This window comes from Balaenoptera musculus, chromosome 1, assembly GCF_009873245.2.
Source record: "Balaenoptera musculus isolate JJ_BM4_2016_0621 chromosome 1, mBalMus1.pri.v3, whole genome shotgun sequence".
NCBI classification, from domain to species: domain Eukaryota; kingdom Metazoa; phylum Chordata; class Mammalia; order Artiodactyla; family Balaenopteridae; genus Balaenoptera; species Balaenoptera musculus.
The window spans coordinates 159,781,434-159,798,072 of NC_045785.1; the positions used below are offsets into that span (position 1 = coordinate 159,781,434).

At 36.6% G+C, this 16,639-nt stretch overlaps 2 protein-coding genes across 8 annotated transcripts in view; one reads left to right on the forward strand and one right to left on the reverse strand.

The window, feature by feature from the left end:
• Positions 1–28: 28 nt before the first annotated feature.
• TFB2M (transcription factor B2, mitochondrial) lies at positions 29–15,772 on the reverse strand. Of its 4 annotated transcripts, none has more exons than XM_036849450.1 (9): positions 15,413–15,772; positions 14,974–15,202; positions 14,190–14,278; positions 10,834–10,987; positions 10,353–10,501; positions 7,940–8,029; positions 5,327–5,389; positions 2,241–2,392; positions 368–774 (listed from the first exon to the last, which is right to left on the reverse strand). In XM_036849450.1, the coding sequence occupies exons 1-9, from the start codon at positions 15,737–15,739 to the stop codon at positions 597–599; spliced, it is 1,431 nt and encodes a 476-aa protein (XP_036705345.1). In that variant the 5' UTR covers positions 15,740–15,772; the 3' UTR covers positions 368–596. The 4 variants fall into 4 exon arrangements, with proteins under 4 accessions (XP_036705347.1, XP_036705345.1, XP_036705348.1 ...); XM_036849453.1 differs by lacking the exon at positions 15,413–15,772 and adding an exon at positions 15,290–15,402; XM_036849452.1 differs by having other exon boundaries at positions 29–774; positions 14,974–15,439.
• Positions 15,707–16,639, forward strand: part of CNST (consortin, connexin sorting protein) — a 128,224-nt gene continuing 127,291 nt past the window's right edge. The window contains exon 1 of one of the 4 annotated variants that reach the window (XM_036849445.1): positions 15,707–15,807. The gene's annotated coding sequence lies outside the window, so the exon portion shown is untranslated. Of the gene's footprint in view, positions 15,858–16,639 lie in introns of all 4 variants that reach the window. The other 3 variants (XM_036849447.1, XM_036849446.1, XM_036849448.1) reach the window with 3 other exon arrangements.

Sequence of the window (16,639 nt, forward strand, 5' to 3'; positions counted from 1 at the left end):
TATGTTTGAACAGATAGGCACAAATTCTTATTACTTAAAATATTTTAATTTCTAAAAAAATTTAAACCATATTAAAATTTAAATAATTTCATTGTACAGTACTTGATAATACATTTCAACAAACTGAGAAGTAAAAAAACCCACTAAATCAGTTTACTTTCCAAGTTTAATTACGTACAAACTCTTCTGCTCCCCCAGGAGGATATAAAAATCGACAGTGAAAATGAATATTTAAATATAACGTAAGATATTTGGCCAAAAGAATTTCTAAAACTAAATTTCATCTGCTAATACCCTATAACTACCAGTATGCTTATAGTAGATAGGAATTTAAAACAAAACAAATCCAATTTGATCAAATCCACAATTAACTGAAGTTTTCCTTTTATTCAGTTTGAATAAAATAGCAGCCATTATTTTATCCAATACAGTAATGGTATCAACGGCACAAGAAATGATCTGCCTAGCTGTGCAAAACAAGAACAGTTATCTTCTGTTGAGAGGATGTGAGCTTTTCAAACTCGGTTCTTTTTCATTTGTGCCATAATTTCCAAATAAATAAACAGCTCCGGTTAATGTCTTATCAGTCCACTTCTCTATATGATCACATCTTCCATGAAGTCATCATATAGCCACTTATAGTTATCATCTTTGTAACACTCTATGGTTTCAAAAAGGTGCTGAAAGTCTTCAGGGTACATATCTATTACTTTCACATCTTTATTTTTTTTAATTTGCTTCAATATATGCATTGCATCAATTGGACTCAATGAACTGCAAAATAAATACAAAGTAAATGTGCTTAATTCTTTATCATAACAACTGTCAGTTAATATTGATAGAGGCGGCTTCTAAGCCCAATTTAAAATGCCTAACTTATTATATATAATTAATCTTATTCAGTTTAATAGCCTGCCTATTATATATAGCTTTAACTATGTCTATTCCTAAAGTTTCATGGCTTGCCTGTAATGAAAAGAGCTGATTTAGGCTTTAACATGTTCTAATCAATTCTTAGGCAAAATTCTTTAACACTGCCTAAGGGTTTAACATTGCCCTTAAAAATTTTCTGCCTACCTTTCATCTTTTAATTCTCTTTGCAAAAATATTCTTAACTCCATTTAGGTTCATGTAAAAGTTTAATAAGTACAAACAGCAGAAACTACTGTTTGTTTTCAGAAGAGGAAATAATTTTCACATTTTTATGTAACAATTACTGTGAATAAATTATAAAGCACAAAACTGCCTTATTCTATTAGCCTAGCAAGAAACCACCAGTGAGCCTCTGACAATAACAAGTAAACAACTGTACTAAAATATTTTGGTGGAAAATATTTCCAATACTTTTTGACTGTGAATGGAATCTTGGTCACAGCTGTAAACATCCTTTCAATCCACAGGCTCTCCAAGGCAATTCTTAACATTTTAAACCACAGTTTATCATATGGATTCCTTAATTTCCTACACTCTTGGTATTTTCATTCAAAATAGCCACTATCACAAGGTGACAAGATGAAAAACAGATGACTTTTACTGGTCGACTGCCACTTTTAACATTTATTTTTACATAAATATTGTTCAATCATCAGCTCATTCAGAGTTATACATGAAATGATGATCAAATTAATTAAAATGATTATTTATTTTGCCCACCCTCTGACAGTACTTTGAATGACTATGGGCTGATGAGTACATGGTAAAATGCGTAACTTACAGAACTGTACACATCAGCCCTATGTAAAAATTACATAGATACAAAGCAGGCAGTAACAGTATAGTTCTTATAAGGCTTTAGGTAGAAACACAGAATTTGATCCAGACCAGGAGGACTAGGGTGGTATAATGATCTGTGCCTACTTTGGCTAGGAAACAGAACCACTAACGACAGGCAATGACAAGAGGTGGATGGTGGGAATGCTACCACTAATGCTGGGGCAAGCAGCCAGTTCTTCATGTAGATTAATCCTGACAAAGATAAAACAAATTGTAGGCATCCCTGGTTGTTTTTCAAAGAAGAAAAAAAAAAAATTAAGCTCAGGAGATTATGTGGAAAATACATTTTCCTCAAAATGTGTACCGGCGAGAATGAAATATTTTGTAGAGACAAATAGATGAGTGAAAACATGGTACCTCACTGTTAATGAAGATATAAAAAATATAAAAAACAAAGCTCTAACGTGAAAGTACAATTCGCACATTAAGTTGCTACTTTTATATTTGCTTTTATTTTTCTTACTTACTGTAAATGGTCTATTAGCTTGGCACCACGTTTCATAAAACACTGCCTTAACATGTGAAAAAACACATCGTAGTTAAAAGGTGTTAAGGTTCCCGTAAATAAATCTTTATGAGGAGTCAGTTGAATAAAACACAGGTTTTGTTCTAATGATTCCTGGAGAGAAAGGAAAATAAAATGTGTTATTCATAAAATATTGCCAGTGCAAGACATTGTTCACTTACACATTCAAGCTACCTTTTGGAAGAGGCAATCACAATACACCCTGCGTGTCCCTATAGGTTCTCTTTGGATGTGACAAGAATGCAAGGCCCCAACTGCCTCTTAACCTGGGCCATTCCTCAGGGTTGATTGCAGTGAGTCACCTTGGGGGATGAGATAATGTCTCTCTATAGACTGACATTAATGTTTGCTAAAGAGAGGTGGGTTCCCCCAGCTCTGTGTTCCTCAGCTGCAGTGCAAACCCACTGCATGCACACCACCCAACTGCGCAATATCACATTATTCCACAGGACACAGGAGTCTGTGTCTTTGCCCAGCACCCATGAAACAGTAACAGCTTATTAACTTGTAAGCAGGGAAAAATGAAATCCTAAACGTGACACTAGCATATGCTGAGTCTCTTCTGTATTTGAGGCATAACACCAGATCCTAAGCATAAAAAAAATTATTGCCTTATAATTTTTACTTGGATTTTAAAAAAATATAGGGTTAGCAAACTATGGTACATGGCCTGCCTGTTTCTGTATAATATGAAGCTCAGAACAGTTTTTACATTTATAGAGGATTCTTAAAAAAACAAACAAACAACAACAAACCCACAAAGAATATGGGACCTGCAAAGCATAAAATATTTACGCTCTGGCCCTTTACACAAAAAGTTTGCCAACCTGCTTTAGTATATAGTATTATACAGATTAAAATAAAAACTGTATGTGACTTGATGTAACATTAAGATGTTTTTTCCTCTAAAATTATTCCTCAGAACAGAGGGAGCCTTATGTTTGAGTTCTTAGGAAATCTCAGATATTAGCTAGTAACCCCTTATTTACTTTATAATAAATACCTATGTATATACATATTTAAACATAAATACTGTTTGTGGAAGACATGTTGGCCAAAAAAAATTTCAATCAATTCTGGTTTCTAGTTTTGAATTCCTGTAGCTGAAGAAATTAGTAAAAAGGAAGGCAATAAAATTTTAACATATTTAGCAATTATCAGTTAGGGAGGGGAATAACCTCACAATTGATAGCATTATATGTTGTTGTTAACAAGTCTTTTAAAGGTGACTTTATTTTTTATTTATTTTTAAAAATATATTTATTTACAGTAGCTGTGGCTCACAGGCTCTAGAGCGTAGGCTTGGTAGTTGTGGCGCAAAGGCTTAGTTGCTCTGCAGCGTGTGGGATCTTCCTGAACCAGGGCTCGAACCCCTGTCCCCTGAACTGGCAGGTGGATTCTTATCCACTGTGCCACCAGGGAAGTCCCTGGAAGGTGACTTTAAACAGCATCTTGTAAATAGATTTGGAGTTACAGATATAGGTTTACTTGATAAGTAGGGAAAAAACAACTTTCCTGATGTTCAATAAATGGTTATATGCAGCTTAGGAAAAAAGTTCCAGTGACAGCACGAAAACATGGCTTCAAAAAAGTATAAACCTCAAACCACTTGGATGGAAATGAAGATCATGTGCTTTAAAAAAACTGTTAAATATCTAAAAGTGCTTCTATAACAATTATGAACACACTGACATCAGACATGTGAAATATCTGAATAAAATTTTCTCATAAAACATAACATTTGGTTATTTCATTTTCATCCCTAAAGGTTTATGCATTTATGTCGGCCAAAAAAATGTTTTAGCTATTGACACTGTCATTGAGAAAATGGGAAAGTGTCCTATATGCAGGGTTATTAATTTCAGGGTCATTTGGATAAATTCCTACTGGTATCAAGCCAAAATGTATTACCCCTGTTCTGTTTTGTGAGGCTACATAAATTATGTTTATGGATAGTGAAACAGAACTAAAATCACAATGACCACTGATTATTCTAAAATCAGAATATTTCTAAATTGATAATTTTCCTTTTTTCCTTTAGTGGCAAGAGCGAGAAAAAAACCAAAGTAGTAAGCAATGGGAAAGTCAGACTGAACTAATATGCTGAGATTAGGGAATCATTAGCATTTAATCCTGAAGTGGAACTTCTGAATTGAGTCCGAAAATTGTTTTTAAAACTTCAGCTACTTTATTACAACTTCACTATAAGTAGCCCTATATAATCTAAATGGAGGATCACTCTGTAACATTATCACTTTGGTTCTTTATGAAGGGAAAAAATAAACAAAAATTAAAGCCCAACCCCTAGGGTAAGAAACAAGATGTACCTGTTAGTGAAATAAACCATTATAAGTAGTAATATTACATATCTGATTTATTAATAAGGTATAAAATCTTGTTTTCAGTTTATCAAATTAGATGAATAATCATTTTAATATTCATGCGTTTTCCAAATTTGAGAGGTATCTTCATTTCAAAAGTTAAAAATAGGAGTCAGGGGCTTCCCTGGTAGTGCAGTGGTTAAGAATCCACCTGCCAATACAGGGGACATAGGTTCGAGCCCTGGTCCAGGAAGATCCCACATGCCGCAACTAAGCCTGTGCGCCACAACTGCTGAAGCCCGTGCGCCTACAGCCTGTGCTCTGCAACAAGAGAAGCCATCGCAATGAGAAGCCCGTGCACAGCAACAAAGAGTAGCCCCCGCTCACCACAACTAGAGAAAGCCCGTGTGCAGCAATGAAGACCCAATGCAGCCAAAAATAAATAAATAAATTTATATATAAAAATAAAGTCAGAATCTGTGTTTAAGCCTATTACTATGCTAGCATTCATTGTATAAACAGCTGAAAAATATAACTCCCTTCCAAAATAATTTGACTATATTAAAAACAATAAGATATGTTTAAAATATTTTCTAGATATTCTAAAATTAAAAATTTAAATAAATACAGAATACCAGATAATGTAAAAGAAAACAAAGACTGTTACATTAGAGGAAAAAAGGGAAAGGTATTCATTCGTTCTTACCCTATGCTTTTGCTTTGCCAGCTGCCCATTTGCGGTATATGTGCCAAATGATAAGCAAGACTCCTTGAGTGAAGATAAACAAAAAGAAAACATTTCTTTCAGTTCTCTTTGTGCAAAGTGCCCCACATTATTACTGCCTTTAAAAATGTCTTGCCTGAACAACAGAATGAATTAAAGCCAAGTCTCCAGTCTAACTGAATGTAAGAAAAACAACATGTGACGGTTAAATCATACACATTTCTCTCTCGTGTTTTTTGATAAAGAAAAGGGGAGTCAAAGGTCTATCCAAATACTGGTAACTCTATTACTTGCTTAGATAAAAGAGAGTTGCACTTAATGTAATTATGCAAATACATTCTAAAGTTATTTTTAATAGCCAGCATATTACAGTCACAATCAGTTTAGGGGCTATCAGATCAATTATGGGGAAGTTTTTGCCCTACCTTAGTGAAAAAACCACTGATATGAATATGCTGGGACATGTAAGGAGATAGACAAATAAAGAAACGTGTCAATTTTTAAAAGGATCATTACTTCCTTGTATCTAACTTTTGTACATACAATTTTGTATGTGAAGCAATTTTAAAAGATGACCCAACTGAAAAATTATTTTGTGTGTGTGTGTGTGTATGTGTATGTATATATATATATATATATATATATATATATAAATACATATACACACATTAAATTCCAAAATAACAGCATTTGACACAGACTTAAAAGACTAAAACTTATAATATTGGATGTAAGGTTTGAAGGCTACTGTCAGAAACGATAATTTATTACTAATTGCAGTGGCAATTGATGTAGAATGAAAAATGCAATTGTTGCTCATCTGTGAAACTCCCAGCAGTTCCAGGAATGTCACTAAGTGGAGGAAGGCAAAGCAGCACCAGCAGTGGGCACTGCAGCTTCCCCCCACACTTGGTCTATCCACAGCAGTTTAGGGCACTGCAGTGGGCACAGAGAAGACCTCACTCCCATCCACCAAACCCACAGGAGAGGAAGACCTGCAAGACCTTGGGAATTGAATTCAACAACGGACCATCCAGTAGTAGATATATAATGGACAAATGTTAAAAATGCCGGGTCCAGAAAGACCTCTCCTTTCTGGAGGTTAGTAAATGGCAAAAGTCAACACAGGGCTTTTGAAAACAAATACTGAAGAAAAAGATAACTATCCTGAAAGCTGAAGTCCTCAGAGGGCCTTCTATGAAGAAACTAGCCAAAAGCCAGGAAGAGAGAAGAGCTGAGATGAAAAGCCAACAGAATGAGAGGAGATCAGTGGGGTTAAGAAAGGATTTTAGGGAAACCAAGAACTACAGTACCAAGATTACAATATGTAGTATAGGCAGAAAGCAGGGTCAGTGCCATGAAGGCTAAATGTGAAAAAGATTTCTGGGAATACAGAAAAAGGATGAGAGTACAACAGATACGAAAGACAAAGAACAGAGAGATCCAACCTAAGAGCCTGATACGTTTTAGAGGAAAAAAACCAGAATCAGAACAAAAGCTAAAATCAAATGAGATAACGTTCTAACAACTAAGTATGCACTGAAGGTCTTAATGTGTTCCTGGACAAAAGCAATGAAGAGACTACATGGAGAAACACTCTTTTAAAATTAAACCAATATATCCTTGGAAGAACAAGGGCTCATAAAATATACAAACATATTCCTTATAAAAACAATTTGATATATACTCTAGTCTACTAAAATAAAAAAAAGAGAATGGGTAAATTATGGTATGAAAGAAATGGTATTTATTATTTTTTTCTTATGCTTTTAGGCCTCTATTAAACATGGCAGACACACACACACACACAAACACAAAATGGTAGACACTAGTCACATGTGGCTACTGAACATGTGAAATGTGTCCAGTCTGAATTGGTTGTAAGTGTAAAATATACAATGGATTTTTAGTACACAGAAAAGAATGTAAATTATGTAATAACTAATTTAAAAATATTACACACTGAAATAATATTTTGAATTGAGAAGATTCAATAAAACATAATATTAAAATTAATTTCACCTGTTTCTTTTTTACTTTTCATAACCTGGCTACTAAAAAAAATGTAAAACTACATATGTGGCTTGTATTGCCTTCCTATTAGGCAACTCTGATCTTGCCTAAGGAAATGAACTAAAAAGGGGAATGCTCTATAATGAGGTATTAAGTAGTCATTAAAAATTTAAGAAAAATGTTTAGATAGAAGGGAAAAAAAATCTTATAATGAACTATTAGCTATTAAATGAAAAAATAATATAATCTCCTCTACACAAAAAAGAAAAAAAAAAAAAAACAGGAAAAATAAAAAATTGAAATTATGCCACAAACATCAATAGTGACCTCTGAGTGGTAGAACTGTAGTGATGATTTTTAAAATTCTTTTCTTTCTTTAACATGTCTCACATTTTTATAATGAGAATATATTATTTTTATAATGAGAGAAGTATATAAATATTTGTGACAGAAAAACATCAGTACAGTGCTCTATTATCTTAAACACTTGGGAAAAATAATAAAATTAATCTGGTCACAGAAATACAGGCTCTTTGAAAAACCATGAAGTTCTTTGTTGAAATTTAGAAGGATTTTACTCACTGTATGCAAAAGCTTAATCCCACAAGCTATTTGACAGAGCACACTTAATGCTTGATACAAGCCTGGATTTTGGGGATTTGCCATTATTTTCTAGTAAAAGGAAAATAGAAGTTACATGTTATACATAGCTATAGCCAATCAGTCAAAATCATATGTCAGATCTTAATACCTTAATGATATCTACAAATGAAATAAAATTAGAATTAAATGCAGAATCTTAACCATTTCAAAGAAGAGAAAGTCTTCTTAAACTTTCATATTGAAATATATCATCATGTACACTTAAAATATAATGTATTTGAGACTGATTTCCTTTAACCATATCACCTATCAGGGCAAATTCTCATTAAACAAAAAGTGACACAGAAGTGTATAATTACTGTGGTGAAGGGTAAGTGTGATAGAAACGTGCATTAGCTGGGCTATTAAATTTTGAGTCAAGAATTACTTAGGCTGACACTTGAGGATCAGAGGTTACCTCACTGAATGAAAGGGCACTACAGAGAGAGAAAACCAAATGTGAAAAGGTCCATGGTAAAAGAAACATTAGAACATTCTACTAGTAGCAAGATGAAACCTGACGAAGCATTTCCTATTTCTCTTCCTTTCATTCCTTCATGTATGCACACAGCCTCAAGGCTCTGAGTCCCCTGCTCTCTTCCAGGGACAGTCACTATTTACTTACTATTTGGATCTTGGTAAGCAGATCATCATTTCATCTCTTGCTTTCATCTCCCGCCACCCCCCCATCTCAACCCAGAGTTCTCTTATATACAAATAAGCATTTCCAGTTATCTTGGATTATAAGATTAAGAACATGAAGCATTCTGGGCAGCAAAGAAACATAACTCTCAAGGACTTCAGGAAGCCCTTTGATTTCAAAGAATAAAAGGTCTAAAACCCTATGTTCACTACGGCGTTATTCACAACAGCCGAGAAAGGTATATAACCTCAGTGTCCACTGGTAGATGAATGGATAAAGAAGATGTATATGTTTTACATATACATATACACACACACATACAACTCAGACATAAAAATGAATGAAATCTTGCCATTTTTGACAACATGGATGGATCTAGAGAGTATTATGCTATGTGAAATAAGTCAGACAAAAGAAGATAAATACTATATTTCACTTACATGTGGAATCTAAAAAACAAAACAAATGAACAAACATAAAAACAGAAACAGAGTCACAGATAGAGACAACAGAAGGTTGCTAGAGATGAGGGGGTGGGGGAATAAGTGAAACAGATGACGGAGATTATGAGGCACACTCTTCCAGTTACAAAATAAATGAATCAGGGGGATGAAATGTACAGTGTGGGAAACATAGTCAATAATAATATAATATCTTTGTATGATGATAGATGGTAATATATAGACATGTCATCATTTTGTAATATATAGACATATCAAATCACCATGTTGTATAGCAGGAACGAACACAATGTTTAGGTCAATTATATTTCAAAAAACAAACTCATAGAAAAAAATCACATTTGTGGTTACCAGAGGCAGGGGTGGAGGGGAGGGGGAATTGAATGAATGTGGTCAAAAGGTACAAACGTCCAGTTATGTAGTGTACAACTACATAATTAACACTGTGGTATGTTACATATGAAAGTCGTTAGAGAGTAAATCCTAAGAGTTCTCATCACAAGGAGAAATATTTTTTTATTTTGTGTCTATACGAGAGGATGGATGTTCACCACACTTATTATGGCAATCATTTCATGATGTATGTAAGTCAAAACATTGTACTATATACCTTAAACTTATACAGTGCAACATGTCAATTATATCCATTGACGGAAACGGATAAACAAAAGGTGGTGGGGTGGTGTCTAACTATATAATGGAATATTATTCAGCCTTAACAAGGAATGACATTCTGACACATGCTACAACTTGGATGAACCCTAAAGACAGTATGCTAAGTGAAATAAGCCAGACACAAAGTGGAATACTGTATGATTCCATTTACATGAGGTACATAGAATAGTCAAATTCATAGAAACAGAAAATAAAACAGTGGTTACCAGGGGCATAGGGGAGGGGGGGAGATGGGGAATTAATGTTTAATGGGTACAGAGTTTCAGTGTGGAATGATGAAAAAGTTCTGAGAAGAGATGGATGGTAATAATAGTTGTACCACAATGTGAATGTACTTAATGCCACTGAACTGTACACTTAAAATAGTTAAAATGGTAAACTTTATGTTATATATATTTTATCACACAAAAAACCTTTTAAAAATAATACCTAAAGAATGCTCTATAAAATTTAAAAACAACCTTAGTACTCTCAAATGTCATGAGCCCAAATTAAAATCACAGAGATTAAGACTACTCTGAGAAAAATCGCAGAACATTTAAAACAAAAAATTAGGTACTTGTTAATAACCTACCCGGCATTCCTTTTCAGTAATAAACAAATTTAGTTCTACTCGTCCGTATTTATATACAGAAGTACAGGAATACAGGTCATGTAAAAGTTTCCAAAGTGCATTTCTCTCATTTTTAGGTGGTAAGATCCCAATTGCTTTTAAAGGGGCACCTGTTAAGAATACAAGCAAAAATATTTAAATAAATTCTTAACACTTTTTTCCTACGACCATATTTTACTGAGTCAAATTAGGTTAACAAACTGTATTACTTTAAGGTTATTTCGATCAAAACTAAGCCTTAGCATCTTTCCTTGATCTGGAACTTGGCTTCCACAAAACTGCTGATTGTATCTAGGTGAGGGAAAAGCCATATTCAACTTAAGAGCAACCACCCATAAACTGTGTAATATAAACATTTACACAAATCTCAACAAACCTGGTGTACTGCTAGAGAAAGCTGACAAATTATAAGGTACTTGCTTTACTGAATGACAAAAATCACCTTTTGACCAAGGCTGTGCTTCTATTCCCAAATACTGAAAAAGCATATCTGAAGTCATAATGGGAGGTGTTAGTATTCCACGACTTCTAGGATCCAGTTTAAAGAAGTCACAGTAGACCACTTCTAGTCTTCCATTCACCTTTTTTCCTAAGGACTAAAGAGAGACAGAGAGAACATGTTTAGAAATTTCAGTGTTAGGCAGACCTTGTAACAATTCCAAGATCTACTTCAAAAAGTAATTCTTATAAAAAATATTGCTACCTCAATAAAGATGCAAAGAAAACATTACTAACATACCCTAAAATGTAACAGTTAATAGAAATCAATTAATGTCTGAAAAGTGAATACAATATTACCAAGAAAAAGCCCCCAAAATAGAAACCTTCAACAAATTATTACATATCCTTTTACTTTCTTTATCTAAATGGCTTCCGTTATTCAGAGCTGTGATTCATCTGCTAGTCAAGGGAAGATGTTTTAACAGAAAATAACAATAAAACCATTAAAGTGAAAGGCAGATAGATTCAAGAGAGTATTCCTTTTTTCCAGAACAGTTTAGTTAGTCCTTCACCAAATGAACTTAGCTCACTGTGTAGGTCACTCTCCATTTTCCTCTTGTTCATTTACTTTTCTTAAAGACAGAGCCAACTATAGAAGGAAAGCTCCCTGCACACTAGAAGACGTCCAATATATCTCAATCTTTTGACTGCCCTAATGTGCTCACCTGGCAGTAGCACTGGAGAACTTAGTAGTGAGAATAAGTGTTAGCTATAGACCCTACAAACTTAATTCAAAGTTACAAAAAATCAAATAGAAGAGAGCAATGTTTTGGTGTGCACACTGAGGTTCTCATGCACAGAAAATTCTACTGGTATTTATCAAGGTTTCAGTGAATTTGCAATTTAAAGTTATGAGTTAAAAAACCTAAGTTTTCTTAACCGTTTGAATTCAACCTATAAATATGGTTCTATTCCTAAATTTAGTAAATTTTAATGATTACTTTCAAGGGGACCCTTGAAAAAAACTAGTGAAAGGAACAGACTGGAGGTGGAAACCATATATTTTTGGTCATGTTAATTTTGAGATGCCTATTAGGTGATTCAAGTGGAGATGCAGGTAGGAAGTTATAGACCTGAATACTGAAGTCCAGGCTGAAGACATAAATGTGCTGAAATAAGACAGTTTACCACAAAAGCTGATGTCCCTTCAACTGAACACATACAGATATTTCTGCAGCAATAGTCTTCACAATTCAAATGAGATATATCACGATTTATTATTATTTTGGTTTTTTTAAAGATATTTTATCTTTTTTTAAAAATTGAAGTGTAGTTGATTACAATATTGTGATTTATTATTATTACACAACACAATTGGCAACATGTGTATCTCTAGCACATCCATATAGGAAAACAAACCGTTCCTGCTTGAAACATTGTTAATGTGAAGTCCCAGGAATTTTATCAGAGAAATGGAGTAGGGTGAGAGGGATTTTTTTAAAAAAAAATAATTAATTAATTAATTAATTAATTTCTGGCTGTGTTGGGTCTTCATTGCTACGTGCAGGCTTTCTCTAGTTGCAGCGAGCAGGGGCTACTCTTCGTTGTGGTGCGTGGGCTTCTCATTGTGGTGGCTTCTCTTGTTGCGGAGCATGGGCTCTAGGCACGCATGGGCTTCAGTAGTTGTGGCACGCAGGCTCAGTAGTTGTGGCTCGCAGGCTCTAGAGTGCAGGCTCAGCTGTTGTGGCGCATGGGCTTAGTTGCTCCACAGCGTAGGGATCTTTCTGGACCAGGGATCGAATGTGTGTCCCCTGCACTGGCAGGTGGATTCTTATCCACTGCACCACCAAGGAAGTCTATGGGATTTTAAATTTAGATTAAAATCCAGAGTCAAGCATTATCCTTGAAAATAATTTTGGTTCTTAGGAGCAAAATTGTGAGCCTTTGGGAGGCTAGAAGCACTGTCTGCTAAGAGCACCACCTCAAGGCCCTGATTCAGGGCCGCAAAGGTTCTACATAAATGATTACTTCTCTTTTATTCTTGCAAATATACATGAATTCACACAAAACTTTGAATGGCTTTTCACTTTACAATGAGTGACAGAATGTGTACTAATGGCTGAGCTCAAGTTAGTGCTGAGAGGGGGGAGGGGGAATAGGGAGTTAGACGTTTAAATTTTGTGCTTATGTTAACAGCTTCAGAAACATTTTATGACTGATATTCCTGTAAGAAATACTGTAAGGAATTCTCTAGTCCCCATTCACTCTATTTCATTGATTCAACTGTTTTTAAATTGATACTGTTATCCTGATCTTATAGAAAAGCAACCATTGTGTTACAGGATAACAAACTGTAAACAGAAGGACATTTTAATACCACCTTAATTATTTTGTGAACATGCAGATTAATCTTTAAAAGTACCCCCCTTTAAAGACCAAGATAAGAGCTATCTTGTTTTTAATTTCCGGGTTGAAATTACAGATGGCTATGTTTACTAAATCACATTTCATGATCTTGAATCTTTGAATAATTTTATGGGTTCTTTTTCTCTTCATGTTTTTGGAATTCCAGCAGATTTAACATCAATTAAATAATCTGAATGCAAAAACCTTGAATTTTTTCAGTTGTAGAAAAACAACCATCTAATGTGATAGTTATATTTAAAAAAGCAGGATTTTGTATACATTTTCATCATTTTTTGTTGTCATCTTGCACTTTCAGATAACACTATTTTACATGGTTTCAGGAAGTTGGCACAGAGAAGTATAAGTTTCCTGAATTGAATCAAAAGATTTATAAAGGAGGGAAGGAGAGAAAGAAAAAGAGGCTGGCAATGATGCAAGGAATTTCCACTTTACTGTTATGTGAACTTGTCAGCTATACATGAAGCCAAATTCACTAAAAAATCCATTTGGATAATGCCTTTACTCCATGCAATTTATTCTGAATACACCAAACTTTTCTTGCCTCTGAAACCCTAAGTCCAGAGTTAACACAGTCCCATTAACCTAATCTTAGCATTCCAATTAGATTCTAAGCTCACTTATCCCCTTCTAAGAAAGAAGAGGCACAGCATAGCCTGCTAGAACGAGGAAACAAGCCTAGAGATACCAGTTATACATTTTGTTCAGTCACCCATCTGTAGCAGAGCTAGAACCAGAAAAAAAGTCTCTGAATCCATCTTTCAGTCATTCAACAATCATTGATACTGTGTTCTAGTCACTGGGGCTAACAAGATACGGCATAGCCCCTAAAAGTGATTGTTTAAAAATAAACTGTGTGCTTAATTTTACTTCCCTAAACCACTCAAAGGTAGCTGATTGAACAATAAATTATTTTTAGAAACAAAAATATACCTTCAATTGTGGAATAAAAGTCTTGTCACTTTCAAGGGCAATCACTTTGGCACCACTTTCAAGCAATGCTCGCGTCAGGATTCCAGGACCTAGTGTATTAACAGAACGAAAAGTTTATTTGCAAAAGAAACAACATAATCTTTTTCAATATCAAAGAAATTAGATGTTTTACCTGTATGATATAATTTTAATTCTCACAACATTCCCAAAGTGGATATTACACTCCTGATTTACATATAAGGAAACTGCGGATTAGATACAGTCACTTGACTCCACCATCACAACTGGAACGTGGTGCTGCTTGGCTTTGAATCCATTCCGTCAAAGACTGCAAAACCTGCGCTCTTTACAATGTTTCACTACCTCTCAAGAAAAAACAAACAAACAAACAAAAAAGTTGCCTCTAGCTTACCACTTACTCATAGACTCTCTGGATACTTTATCATCAAAGATATTGCCAAACCTAAACAGAACTGACTCTCCATGATAGGAAATGGTGCTTAAAAAAATTATTTTTCAAGAAGTCTATAAATGTTGTGTTCCCAGCATCCTGCTGCAGTCTATAGAACATGCACGAAAGGTTAAGATAAAAGTTCTTCTGGGAAGGTGGTGAAATCTAAGAGCATGTTTTATCAAAATATTTTGTAAAGTGCAAACTGCTACAGAAATATCTTGTGGAGCGATGATTAACAAAGGCCACATAAGCTGCTTAAAGGAAGGGGCCATGTTTTACACAGTCTGCAGAAGTGAACATCCAAGAAAATGAAGTCCCCGAGGGTCTCACCTGGATTGCACTCCAGGAATAGCTGGCAAGATTTTCGTTTTCCCCGTAGGATCCGCACCAAGGTCTCAGCCACTCTCGGGCTGGTTATGTACCGCTTGGTCTCTGAGCGGCATCTGTACACACGCGAGGACGATTTTCCGAATCCCACACTGGGCATCAGGTGCGGGTAGTAGTCAGACAAGCCACGGCGGTTCCCCGCCGGGACGTCCATCCGCCTCACCGCTCCCGACTTCAAAATGCAAAAGCGCGCAGCGCGGGTCAAGGCTGACAGCATCAGCCGCGAGGGAAGTCCCACCCCTGGGACCCACATTCTCACCCTCTAAGGCCTGTCCCAGTGTTACCCAGGGTTGTCACATCGTCGACGAACTCCATACAAGGCAGCCCACGTGCAACAACTCCCGGCCCCGGGTCTAGGCCGGCGGAAGTAAACACTCCAAACCTTGAGGGCGAACGACCTCTCCATCTTGCCTTTGCCGTCACTTCCGTTTCCGTACCGGCGCAGACGCCCGAGGACTGTGAGTGGACGGCCGAGGAGAGAGACGGACCATCCAGGCGGTGTCTGAACTCGAACTCTATGGTCGTCCGTCCTCTGCGCCTCCTCTCTAGCCAACCGCGCTCTATGCTCCGCGGTCGCGGGCGGCCGGCCACCAGCCAGCCAGCCGGGAGGGGTGCGCAGAGGGAGGCGGGGCGGGAAGGCGAGAGGTGTCTCCTCCACTCGAGCGGCGGGAGACCCGAGCAAGCTCAGTGACAGCTGGTCGGCCGCCATGTCAGCAAGCGGGGCTGGAAGCGGATCCGGCGCCCGGCGGTAGCCCTCCTTTCGTCTCCGGTTCCCAGGTGAGGAGAGGAAGAGCGGGACGCAGCTGGCCGGCCGGCTCGCGACTAGGGTAAAGCCTTTGGGAACCCCCTCATTGCTCCCCCGGCGCTGTCTTTTTCCGGCAGCGCCGCCTCTGCCCTCTCGGTGCGGTGGAGCCCTGTTCCCTCACCTCCTCCCTTTTTGCGCTCTCCTGTTTCCCTCTCTTCTGTCGCCGCCGTGGCCTCTTCCTGCGCAGCGCGCCCATTTCTCCCTCCCTAGGGCACTCGCGCCAGGAATCGTCCCTCGCCCGGCTCCCCGCGGAGCCTGCGGCTTCCACGGCGCCTCTGTTCCTTTTTGTCCTGTTGCCCACAGCCGTGTCTCTCCACCCCTGTGGGTGGTTTTATTTTCCTTCATACCTGTTTTCTTCCCCTCACCAGTTAGGTTGCCAAGAAGCACCTAGTGTCTCCCTTCCGTTCCTCCCTCTGGGCCAATATTTATCTTAGTTTTTATTTTTATTTGCGCGTTTATAAGATTTAAAGTTAAGATAAAAAAATAAGATTGAAAAGTTTAAAATTCCTTCCAGAGCTTGAAAACATTAAGGTCTTAGGATGCTTATTTTGTTGCCTTTGTAAACTTGGTCAAACACATTGTACCGTGGAATACAGTTTAAAAGACCGATTCCAAAGACTCTAAAAATAGGATGCTCTAATGGAAATTTTGGCAGTCATTTTACCTATTGGACAGTGATAGAAGGCTCAATTCTTTGAGAGCGATTTCAGTATTTAAGGATTATACTCAGAAAGAGCTTTACCCATCACCCTTTCCACCAAGGCAGGAAACTGCAGCCATTCAATTTCCTATTTTAAAATATGT